The following is a 13033-nucleotide window of genomic DNA, read 5'->3' as shown; positions in this document are numbered from 1 at the left end:
AGTTAGAAACATTGAAATAAAAAAAAAACTTGTGAAGCATTTCTCTGATAAACATTAAAACAACTTTTTTCTCATCTTAAGGTAAAACTTAGCTCCAGGGCAGACTTGCCCAGTTCTTTTACAACTCTCCAATCTGGATAAGTGTATATGATTTTCCACATGTATTTGACTTTGGTTTTAAATGGAGAAGGAGAATAGGGAGTTGATTTCAGAAAGATAAAATGCAGTAGGAAAGGAATTTTATATATAGATATATATTTACATATATGTATGTGTAATTTAATATTTATTATGGTTATAGTCTTCCGTTTCCATTTTCTTAATGTAAATTAGCACTTTGATTTATTTTGGTATTTTATGTTAATATATTTTTATTTTTCCTAATTAAAATAGGCAATACAGCACTTACATATGCTTGCGCTGGAGGCTATGTAGATGTTGTAAAGGTGCTCTTGGAATCCGGTGCTAGTATTGAGGACCATAATGAAAATGGTCATACCCCTCTTATGGAAGCTGGAAGTGCTGGACATGTGGAAGTAGCCAGATTGCTGCTAGAAAATGGGGCTGGCATTAATACGCATTCCAATGAATTTAAAGAGAGTGCCCTTACCTTAGCTTGTTACAAAGGTACAGTATAAACCTTTCTCGAAACAAAGTTTTTAAACATGTGAAATTATAATTATTTTATGTGATCTTGTTTTTAAATTAAAAAATAAAACATAATAGCATATAGTATGTAATTAAAATGTTAAGTGTTTACAGTGTTTCAGTTTGTTTACTATTTAAATTTTTAAAATATAGATTTAACATTATAAATATTGTCACTGAAAAATGAGTATTAATTGATCTAATTTTTATCAGAAACAGTTCTTTTAATATGAACTGTATAATAGCTTTCATGTCGAGAAGATTTTGCTTGGTATGAAGGGGTACATGGTATTTTAAATGATGTCAATGAACCTGAAAATATTGATAGTACAGAAAATGCCCTCCTTTGGCAGGCCAGACAGCTGCCTAGAAAGATGTTTGGTCTGTAGATAATTACTGTTCTATATTCTAGATTGTTAAAACGCAGCCACAGAGCCGAACATTTTTTAGACTCCACATATATGACAGATAAATGGCTGTAAAGTAAGGTGTTTTACTTTTTAAGAAAGTAAATTAAGAAAATCTTTTATTAATAAAGTTTTTTGGGCTGGGCGCGGTGGCTCAAGCCTGTAATCCCAGCACTTTGGGAGGCCGAGACGGGCGGATCACGAGGTCAGGAGATCGAGACCATCCTGGCTAACACAGTGAAACCCCGTCTCTACTAAAAAAAAAATACAAAAAACTAGCCGGGCGAGGTGGCGGGCGCCTGTAGTCCCAGCTACTCAGGAGGCTGAGGCAGGAGAATGGCGTAAACCCGGGAGGCGGAGCTTGCAGTGAGCTGAGATCCGGCCACTGCCCTCCAGCCTGGGCGACAGAGCGACACTCCGTCTCAAAAAAGAAAAGAAAGTAAGTTTTTTATTTAAAAAAAAAAAATCATGCAATTTTGTGTTTGTTTAGCCATTCAATTCTATGTTTTATGCCATATATCTATATAGTTGTCCCATATTATTTACATCATAAATTCTTGACCCCTAGGCATCAAGAAAAAGCTTTTGCAAAACCTAGTAAAAAATTTAAGGAGACACTCATTCTCAGTGACTAACCTTTCACTTGCACAAGCTTACATGTGAGTGGCTTCTTAAATTTTGCACCCTGTGCTTTGATTTCCTCACCCTAGTTCTGGCCTTGGTGTTGTTTTTTCTATATAAGAGTAGCCAAGGTTGTGTGATGCCTTTTGGAATAATTTCATTTATAAACATGAAAATAATCCTTATATATTTGGATTAATTGACTAAAATTTAACTTAAATTTGAAAAATATGGTTTATTTATAAAGTGCTTTTGATTATCTCATGTTAATAGATTTTCAGATAGGGAGCACAACTGAGGTCCCTTAGTTCCCTTCCCCAACCCTGTTTACAATTAGGCAGAGGCTGATCTTCATTGGGAGGAGAGGAGGTAAGCTTTGGGGTGGGCTGATTGGGTGGCTCTCTCCCCTTCTCACAAATACTTTTGAACCCAGTACTGGCTGCATTTCACTACTGAGTCCCTGCTGGCCAGAGAGCTTTGAGATGGGGCTGCATGTAACTCCTCTCCCCTCTCCCCTTTGCTTGTAGCCCCACCCTGCTATCCAAAAGGGGCATCTGAGGTTGGGGCTTGCAGGCTTTAATTAGAAGCTGGATAGCGAACTGAGCTGGTGGAGAACATCTCTACTACTTCCAGGTATCCATGGACCCCTTTCCCTTCCTCTCTTTCTGATGAGGTTTCGTATGATGTAGACTGACAAGGAGGAGTTGGGGAAGAGAGGGAAGTCAGGCTGAGACTGAGCACTAATGTGGGTTTTGGGGAGGGGAGAATCACAGAGAGAAAAAGGGATGGTAGGTAGTTGGCAAATACAAGACATGGCAGATACTACACTTACCAAAGTAAATTTTGTTTAACTGTTTACCTGTGACTCCACTATCTGTCCTTCTCCTGCATCCCAGTTGAATAAGAATTGATTGTAGCTGATTCTAAATAAAGCTGGAAAAAATTAAATAATTTTTCTATTGTTTTTTGCATAGAATCTGAAGTCTTTTTTAAATTATAATTTGTCTTCTGCTTTTTAACCACTTATATGGTATCTTTATCTGAACTGAAGCATATGGTTTATTTGAAACTGCATAAATGTGTGTACATGTTTATGTTATAATTAAATATATAAATATAAATTAAATGGTGTGGTTTGAAGAATATTTTTATACATACAGTTCCCAGTTTATAAGCAGGTTTTTCCTAAAATGTTTTTGAGTTAGGTATTGGAACTTTAAATACATTTTCTCACAGAAATAACTTGACTGATCATTATCTCAGGCTACTAGTTCGTGAAAACTGATTTATTCCATAGCATAAATAAAATAACTATAACATGCCTGGGCTCTTAAAAGGTTGTAGAGGGAACATTTTGGGTGTTGGATTTTAATGGCATCTTTGTTCACCTCTAGCAGGGACTCTAGTAGCAGCAGTTTCTAGGGCAGTAGAGTAAGGGGTAGAACAGCAAGATCACTTGTGTAATTTGTGTTCTACAGTTAAGGGTAGCTTCTAGTTGACTTTATTATGCTTATAAATTTAATGCTATAAGTTAAATATAACTTTTCAAAATATTATAATTTTAAAAATTATTTTGGAATAATAAAATATTTTCAAGTAATCTTGTACACTTTTGGTTTAGGACACTTAGAGATGGTGCGATTTCTTTTGGAAGCAGGCGCGGATCAAGAGCATAAAACAGATGAAATGCACACTGCTCTAATGGAGGCTTGCATGGTAAGATTGGTGAAATATGCGAAATATGTTTATATATTAACCAGGGAGAGACAGAGTAGTATACAATGAATGCCTTTTCAATGGGTGCTATGATTCTGTTTGTCAGAACCTTATTGAATCAGTTGTACAACATTAACTTCTATTAAAGTTATTTTCTGAAGCTTTACAATGCTACCTGCATTTTTAGTCTCACATAGCTATACTGGTTTTATATAGTTGTCGTCACCAAAGTGACTCTTATAAAGATTGGCTGAGGATATGAAAAAGAAAAATATGGCCAGGCATGGTAGCTTACGACTGTATCTCAGCATTTTGGGAGACCAAGGTGGGAGGATTGGATTAACAAATTAAAATGGAGGCCAGCAGTTCAAGACCAGCCTGGCCAACATACCAACACCCCCTGTCTATTTTTAAAAATGTTAAAAAAAAGAAAAAAGGAAATATAATTCAGAGTATGTACATTATTAATAAGCATAACATACCTCAAACCAATAAATAGACTAAACAAAAATTTTAAAGTAGAGCATAATTTGTGTTACATAATTTCCCCTCTCTCACGGTTTTTTCTGAGCTCTAGATTGTCTTTTGAAGAGCTGTGTTTTAGAGTTTGTATTCGGGAATGGCTCATAACAGTACTCTTAAACCTTTGTGTCTTAGTTTATGATTTATGACACAGAAGTGGATCAAAATATTATAGAAAAATTTATGAGGGGAACATGCCAACGGTAGAAAGGGCCCCAAAAGAATCTGAAGTTTCTTGTCTCATCTCCCCTTCAGAGAATAATTATTGAAAGGATGTTAAATTTTATTTACTAGTTTTTAAAATATTAGGTAGCCATTTAAGACTTGAGTTATCTATTGTTTTCCTTATTGCCATCTTAGTGTTTGCTTTAGCAAATTATTTTTTTAACAAATAAAAGTTTTTCTAAGCTTTTGAGTTCTTCATCTGTAAAATGAGGAAAATATCTTTCTCTGAGAGTTGTGAGGATTAAATGAGATAATGGATATAAAACACATTAATAGTATTAACAGCAACAGTTTTAAAAGTTCCCCGTCATAAGGAAATTTATTGCCACTCCTTACTGAGGAAACAGCCTGTGTGTAGTTTAAGAAATTAAAATGGAATAATCTGTAGATCTAGCCAACATGCACTGGGAGTAAATATTATAAGTGAAAGGTATTAGTAGGGGCCAGACATGTGAAAGACTTGCTATAATACTGAGTTTTTAAACTAGGATTTAAAGGAAATGTAGGCGTTCACTATCAAGGAAGAAGATTCAGCACTGAAGAAATAGCAAAGTAATCAAACTAATAAGACATTAGATTCTTCTCTACAAATTGAAAAAGAAAAAAAGTAGTAAGACATTAAAGTTGTGTAGTGTGACAAGCATGGAGGCAAAAATGGGCATGGTATGTTTGAAAGAATATGTCTGGGAGATAACATGTAGATGGAAAAAATTATTGAAGGACAAAAAGAAGGAAAAAGAGGGCCTTGAAGTTGCCAGTAATTAGGAAAGGAGTGGGAAAAAGTGACCAGTAAAGGAGACAGAATATAGAATTTTCTTTTTGTATTCATTTTTGAGACAGGGTCTCACTCTGTTCTCAAGCTGGAGTGCAGTGGCATGATCGTGGCTGACTACAGCCTCAACTTGCTAAGCTCAAATGATCCTTCCTCCTCAGCCTCTCGAGTAGCTGGGACAAGTGCATACCACCACACCTGGATAATTTTTGTGTTTTTTGTAGAAATGGGATCTCACCATTTTGCCCAGGCCTGTCTCAAATTCCTGGGCTCAAGCAATCCTCCTGCCTCAGCCACCCAAAGTCCTGGGATTACAGGCGTGAGCCACCACACCTGGCCCTTTTCTTAATTTCACTGGTACTTGGATGATGAGCAATACAGAAAGTACCATGTACACATTGTATTCACCTAACACAGCATGTATCCTTCCCCCACTTCTCCAAAAAGGGTTGCATTTTTTCCTAACTAATCAAAAGTTTGCTTATCCTTAAAGATTCTTATAAAATTCTTCTTTCCCTCTCTAAACTTTATCCTTTTAACATTTAAGTTTGTACCATACAGTGTTGATATTATCTGTGGTCTCACTATAGTCTCTTATTTCACATACTTACTGTTTTTTTTTTTCTAATGGTAAATAAGCTTCTTGATCGAAGGTGTCATGTTTCTACTTATTTTATATTTTCAATCTCTATTTCCCTCTTCTATGTTAACAGAATATAGGCAGTGCATAATAAATACTGATTTACTCAACTGTTAAATGTAGATCTATTCCTATTTGAGTGGAGATAGATAAACTTCATTGTATAGTAATTGAAAAGGCTTCAAGTTTTTCAAGATTTTTTTAATGGTGCTGATTTAATTTTTTAAATTGTATTATGATTAGGATGGCCATGTTGAAGTAGCTAGGTTACTTCTTGACAGCGGTGCCCAAGTGAACATGCCTGCTGATTCATTTGAGTCACCATTAACTTTGGCTGCATGTGGTGGGCATGTGGAACTTGCGGCTTTACTTATTGAAAGAGGAGCTAGCCTGGAAGAGGTCAATGATGAAGGTTATACACCATTGATGGAAGCAGCTCGAGAAGGACATGAAGAAATGGTGGCATTACTTCTAGGTCAAGGTAACCATATCTATCAAGACACTAAAGTATAAATGTGTAAAACCTAAGAGTATAATTGTATAAAATTGGATTTTAGTATTTCAGCTTTCTAGTAGAGTTGCAATGAGCTGTTACACTAACCAGTGATGAAGTATTTACTGTGAAAATGACTCCCATACTGTGTTAAACAAAATCAAAGAAACTTCTTTAATATAGAACTTTCAGAGACATCATGTGCTATATGTGAGTGAAAAACAACTGGTATTGGCAAGACTTGTGAGTTAAATAGGGGAATATAAGAGTCAACATTTCTAAAAGTAATAGATCAAGAGAATGTATTCCTTTGGGGGCAGAATACCTACTAATAAATATTTAATAGATCTAGTGTTTTATAAAACAGTATGGGAAACCATGCAGTAAAGACTAACTTGATGAGAGTGCAAGAATGCACTCACATTAGAAGCTGTCAAGGGGCTCAGTACATAAACTTCTCTTTTGGGAAAAGTGAAATAATTACTTCACTATGTTAAGATATCTTCAGTTTGGAAGTAATCTCCCATCTCTGTATTTGTAGCATGACTTTATTTTTCTTTCAGTAGTAAAGGTTTTGTCTGGACAAATTTAAGAGGAATGAAACTTTTAAAAAAACTTTTGTTTTTATTTAGAGGTAATGTTGACTATGATTTTTAAAGCATAGGTTTTGGAGCAGACTTCTTAGATTGAATCACAACTCCACTGCTTGCCAATTTTATAACTTTAGGCAAGTTTCTAACCTTCTGTGCCTCAGTTTTCTCATGTGTAGGGTTATTGTGACAGTTAATACGTATATATAAAGCTCATAGAACAGTGCTTGTCATATAGTGCCTGTTAAGTGCTAGCTATAGTGATGGTAGTAGTATTGATGACGATAATGTTGTGACCTTGTATAAGTTAAATAACCTCAGTTTCCTTAGCTGTAAAATGGAACTAATAATAGTAATAATAATAATAATACCTAAACAAGTTGTAAAATGCTTTGATATTGCCTGGGAAATAGTAAGAGCTTATTGAATGTTAAGATTTTTATTATCATCTTCGTCATCATCACCAGTATCTTTATCATTTTTGAATCACTATAATGAGAGGATGTAGCTTATATTTTTGAGTTATTTTATCACCTGACTTGTACCTTCTGGCTGAGTAAATATTACTCCAGCTGTGGTACATCAAATCTGGAAGTGGTTTTAATAGTTTTATTTATTTTTATTTTTAACTGCCTTAGGAGTTAGGAGAGAGGCACTTTCTTATTTATCATAGTAATATAAATGTTCATTTTTGAGATATAGTTTATTAAGACACAATCATGTTTTTCATATCTTTGGAATAAGTTAATGATTTTCTTTAAATAATTGGAATCTTTATTTTAGGAGCAAATATCAATGCACAGACAGAAGAAACTCAAGAAACTGCCTTGACTCTGGCTTGCTGTGGAGGCTTTCTGGAAGTGGCAGACTTTCTAATTAAGGCAGGAGCCGATATAGAACTAGGGTGTTCTACCCCTTTAATGGAAGCTGCTCAAGAGGGTCATTTGGAGTTAGTTAAATACTTACTAGCTGCAGGTAGGCATTTTTGCATTTGGGAGAAGTTTTTTGCATGATTTATTTAACTAAAAGTGTCATGTGCAAATATTTTTATGATGCTATGATACACTGAATGTGTGAGTTTAAGAAAAAGTGTGATATACCTTTGTATGTATTCTGAGCAGTTTACCTTACTGCTGTTTGAAGTATTTGCAGCTTTAATTTCAACCAGTTTTGTTTGTAATTTTTTTAATGCCTACAATATTCCGTGTTTCTAGAAATGAATAAGGTTTTTTTGTTTTTGTTTTTAATGAGTAAGGTTTTAATTTGTTTAACTTGAGGAGATATGACTTATCCAGAAGAAGTTTTTATTTCCGTCATATATTATATGTCTTACGGCTCTTTTAAGTCTATGTATTATTTGTTGACACTACTACAGGAGCTAACGTTCATGCAACAACAGCAACAGGGGATACAGCACTAACATATGCCTGTGAAAATGGTCATACTGATGTAGCAGATGTCTTACTTCAGGCAGGCGCAGATCTGGTAAGCTATTTACTTTTTAAATCTTAATATTTAGCAATAAGAAATTAATGTTAAATTATGGAGAGTCTAGACAAAAGGTATTTCTTTACTTTCAGTTTTATGGGGTTTTTTTGGTTTTTTTTTTTTGCCATTCTTTCTCTCACTTAGTCACATTTTTTTCCCACACTGTTTAGTGTCCATTCTTTTTTTTTCCTTAATAGGGTTAGTCACTGCATCATCCCTCATTTTCCATAGAAAAAGGAAATTTTTGTGTTACAGATATTAATGCAGATTAATTTTCCCTTAGGTATTTAACTATTTTTAGAAGTTTTTCTGATTTGGTATAAAAAGACAAATGTGGCTTAGAGGAATTTCAGTATTGCTTAGGAAATAAATTATGCCTACAATATTCAGAACATTATTAAATAATAGAAGAGTTTATAAATACTTAATAAATAATCTTTTCCCTTCAGTACTTTATAATTTCAGGAAAAATAATAGGTGACATAAATACTGAGGTTATTATAAAAGATGTTGTAGTGAAAGTGCAGAGTAAAGAAGCTCAAAAGGTAAAGCGGTCATCTGATGTATTATTTTGGGGTGGTTAAAGTTTGGACAGATAGATATGACAGTGTTGTGGCTAAAGAGGTATTTCAATAGGAGAAAATATTATGAGTGAAGCCTGAGGGCTGAGGAAGCATAAAGCAACTGTGTGTGGGTAGAATAGGTGGTCTTCCAGTCTAGCCTGCGGGGTAATAGGAATAAGACATCCAAAGGCCAATTTTAGTTAAAATGTGAGCACCCATATATTTATGGGCCTGAGATTCTAAGATTAATAAGCAACTGTGCTCTTTCCTTCATAGTTTATGACAAATTCATGTGCAGGCAGCAACAAGCCCCCCTTCAGTAATTAGTTTTATAAACTTAATAATTTATAATTTAACCTTTCTTTTGTCGTTTATGAAAAGAAAATGTTGAATTAGATTATTGCTGGGGCCACTTAATGTTAGCACTAAGTCTAACAAGGGAGACATAAGCACACAACTAACTAGAATGGAACATGTATAATAAGTGCTTCAAGCTTGTTAGACTTAGAGCTTCTTCAGCGTAAGAACTGTATTCCTGATGTTTGCCGCAATGGCTCTGAAACAGACAGCAATGTAATCTTTAGTACTTGGTTAGTTGATGGCAATTAGAAAAACCTAGGAAATGGCTTAAGGGAAAAATCAGAAATTGTTCATCAGATGTGAAGGTTTTTTTAAAAAAAGAAATTAAAAATGCCATGCAAAAGATACTTTTTCTCAAATCTTTATTTTTTTAAGATTGAAAATTTAAGATTGAAAATTTCACCAGTCGTGTTCTTGATTAGTTATTAATCATAAGTATGCAGTAGAGTCTCCATCCTTTTGGGACCCAGAAAGCTCTTGTAACATCTTAGAGTTGATGGTTTTAGAAATGTTTATCATTTTTATATAAGGGAAACGAGAGAGAATAGGAAGTCTGTAAAGAGATGGTAATGATATACTTACTGAAATTCATAGAGGTGGGATACACATGAGAGGAAGATAACTTGGAGTGGATGAGGATAATGCTCATTATATTGATTGTTCAGAGAAGGCTAGAGTACTATACGTGCATGTTCAAGTACTGCAATTCATTGTGTAGAGATAGGGACAGATTACTCAGATGCATTTAGATGAGGGCATCATGATCACGTGACTATAACTTCAGTTTTAAAATTATTTCCAGTGCTCACTTTGGCAGCACATATACTAAAATTATTTCTATAGAACATGTTTATAATTTGAGATTTTTTTAATTAAAAAATGTATTTCTTAATTTCCTTCAAAGCATTATATTTAAATATTTAGATTCAGAAATCAGTCCAATTATTTTCCTTTTGATTTCCATGAAAAAGAATACTTGTTCACTGGCAATTAAATGATTAAATGTCAATTAAGTCTTTTTTTTTTTTTTTTTTTTTTTTTTTTTAACCAGGAACATGAATCTGAGGGTGGAAGAACTCCCTTAATGAAAGCTGCAAGAGCTGGTCATGTTTGTACTGTTCAGTTCTTAATTAGTAAAGGTAGGTTTGTTTAAAACAGTTGTCTTTTTTTCAAAGGTATCTACGCCTGCCTTCATTTAGAGATTTAAGGATAAAGCTCTTTTGAAGGCAAGAGAGTGTCATATAAGGATGGATGCTACTGACATTTAATGAATGGATAGTTGATAAACATGCTGCCATGCACAGACCAGCTTCAAACTAGAAATAATTGTCATACCAAGTAGCACACTTGTTGAGAAATGTATAAAGGAAAGGGAAATTTCTCTGTGTCAAAACTGAAGATTTAGGTAACAAACTCTGCTGTGTTCATGTAATATAGTATTATCTTGAAACCTGGAATTTTATGATGTTTCTGCCACTAAAAAAGTTTGTGATAAGTAACATTTCTACCATTTCCCGGTCCTATGTTTCCTTTTTTATAAAATATAGGGAGCTGGTTATAAATATAGTACAAAAAATGTTCACAATTGAAATGTGACAAATACAGCAAATTGCATGAGGATTTTCATTCATGATCAGAAATTTTAGTTTGAATATTAAAGACCTTAATGACCAAATAAAACAAAAGGAAGTATATTATTACTTTCTTTAAATTATTTCTTGCGTGCTTACTATGAAAGTTCTAGTTGAGACAGTTTTTCATTCAGAGTTCATCATAATCTTAAGTATAAGAGATTACAGATTTTACTTTTGATTCTGCATTGATAAAAGAAAGAGGAAGCCAGGTGTGGTGGCTCACCCTTATAATCTCAGCACTTTGGGACCCCAAGTCAGGAGGATCCTTTGAGTCTTGGAATTCAAGACTGGCCTGGACGACACAGTGAGATTCTGTCTCTACAAAAAATTTAAAAATTAGCCAGGCATGGTGGCTTGCACCTGTAGTGCCAGCTAGTTGGGAGGCTGAGGTAGGAGAAGCACTCGGGCTCAGGAGTTCAAGGTAATAGTGAGCTATGATTGTGCCACTGCACTCCAGCCAAGGTGACAGAGTGAGACCCTGTCTCAAAACACAAAAAGGTGTAGGTCATATACAATTTTAAAAGGCAGTAATATACCATTTTCTTCATATAATAATAGTAAAGAAATCTCAAGTTTATAATTGTTTATAGGTAAAGAAAATTTGAAATAACTTACTGTTGAAATTAAACATTTTGACATGCACTGGTGATATATATTCATAACAGTATTCTCAAGCATAGCATTATATACATAATTGCTGTCCCCTCTCATTGGTTAATTATAATGAGTTCGATTTCAGTTTCTTTCTGCTGTTTTATTTCCATTTCCCACGTTACTTAACACAGTAATCCAAATTAGGGATAGAGGTCAGGTGCAATGGCTCGTGCCTATAATTTCAGCACTTTGGGAGGCCAAGGCAGGAGGATCACTTGAGCCTAGGAGTTTGAGACCAGCCTAGATAACATGGCAAGACCCCATTTCTACAAAAACAACAAACAAATAAATTAGGGATACCTTCCTATTTGGGAGTAGGGGTGAATTATCTGTTTTCCTTGTCAGGTATTTCCTAATGGGAAAAAAAAGAGTACTGTTCTATTTAGTGTTTGTTCTCTACATATTTAGCCCATAGAGGGCAGTATAGTTTATTTTTATTCAGTCATCTTTTCTACTGAAGAACTTAAAATACAAATAAAACTTCATATTTTACTTTTAATACAGTTATTACATTAGGAGTAATAGGTATTTTGGGTATCTTTTACTGGTACATACTGAAACCTTTTCAAATTATATCATGTTTGTCTGGGATTTATTTACTTTAGAATAATTCAAGATAGGAGAGGAGAATTAATGTAGGATATTTGTGAAATGAGATTGACCATGTGTTTATAATCATTAAAGCTCGGTAATGGGTATGTGGAGCCTCATAATACTATTTTCTCTACTCTTCATGATTTTTAAATTTACCATAATTTTAAAAAAAACCATTTTACTAATATGATTTTCCATGCCTTTTCTGTTTTAGGAGCCAATGTGAATAGAACCACAGCTAACAATGACCATACTGTACTGTCCCTGGCTTGTGCAGGGGGTCATCTGGCAGTGGTGGAACTACTTTTGGCTCATGGGGCAGATCCTACTCACCGTTTGAAAGTATGTAACTCAAATGTTTGTGTAGCATTGTGAATTAATATTTCTCTCTTGGTCGTTATTACAACATATCATGTACAAGTTCCATTCATAATGGCATTCTAAGTGTAAATTTTCTCCTTTTTCACTTAAACGTTCTTTACCAAACCTATGATTTTAATGTGGCTGGGACCTGTTGGCTTTATCTTCCTAAGTGATTCTGTAAACTAACTTATTTTTCTTCACTTTTTTTCCGCTTCCATATTCACTCTTTTAGGATGGCTCAACTATGTTGATAGAAGCTGCAAAAGGTGGCCATACAAGTGTTGTTTGCTATCTCTTGGATTATCCTAATAACTTGCTTTCAGCCCCTCCACCAGATGTCACTCAGTTAACTCCCCCATCCCACGATTTAAATAGGGTAAGCTTTTAAAAATTAAAGCATTTTATGGCATGTCTTCTTTATCCTAACTTTTTCATTTATAATTTCTGTTTAAATTAGGTTATTTTCTGTTCTAATATGTAGTTCGGTTTGTAAATATGTACTCGATACAGTTAATGAACATCTGGTATAATATTCAGATCCTAGATAATATGATTATGCTTTAGCTTTTAAAGGTCACAATAGCAACTTGAATTCAAAGCCCACTAAAAAATGTCATGGTAAACAATTTGGTGCCAACATGTTTTAAGTAAATATGTCATTGTCTCAGATGACATATTAAAAATATTTTCAAAAAATGTCTGTAATTTATTCTTTATTTAGAGCATACTACTTAATGGATTGT

At 34.1% G+C, this 13033-nt stretch overlaps 1 protein-coding gene across 6 annotated transcripts in view; it reads left to right on the top strand.

The window, feature by feature from the left end:
* The window catches only part of ANKRD17 (ankyrin repeat domain 17), a 182938-nt gene that overhangs the window by 103400 nt on the left and 66505 nt on the right, over window positions 1–13033 (top strand). For all 6 annotated transcript variants that reach the window (XM_050790305.1, XM_050790304.1, XM_050790300.1 and 3 more), the window contains exons 6-13: window positions 394–627; window positions 3298–3392; window positions 5795–6032; window positions 7418–7609; window positions 8010–8119; window positions 10097–10184; window positions 12142–12269; window positions 12523–12666. In XM_050790305.1, coding sequence (XP_050646262.1) covers window positions 394–627; window positions 3298–3392; window positions 5795–6032; window positions 7418–7609; window positions 8010–8119; window positions 10097–10184; window positions 12142–12269; window positions 12523–12666 — 1229 coding nt within the window. The remainder of the gene's footprint in view (window positions 1–393; window positions 628–3297; window positions 3393–5794; window positions 6033–7417; window positions 7610–8009; window positions 8120–10096; window positions 10185–12141; window positions 12270–12522; window positions 12667–13033) is intronic.

Source organism: Macaca thibetana, chromosome 5 (genome assembly GCF_024542745.1).
Source record: "Macaca thibetana thibetana isolate TM-01 chromosome 5, ASM2454274v1, whole genome shotgun sequence".
In the NCBI taxonomy this organism is placed as follows: domain Eukaryota; kingdom Metazoa; phylum Chordata; class Mammalia; order Primates; family Cercopithecidae; genus Macaca; species Macaca thibetana.
Note: the sequence above shows the minus strand (reverse complement) of the source record. Positions and strands in the feature narration are given on the sequence as shown.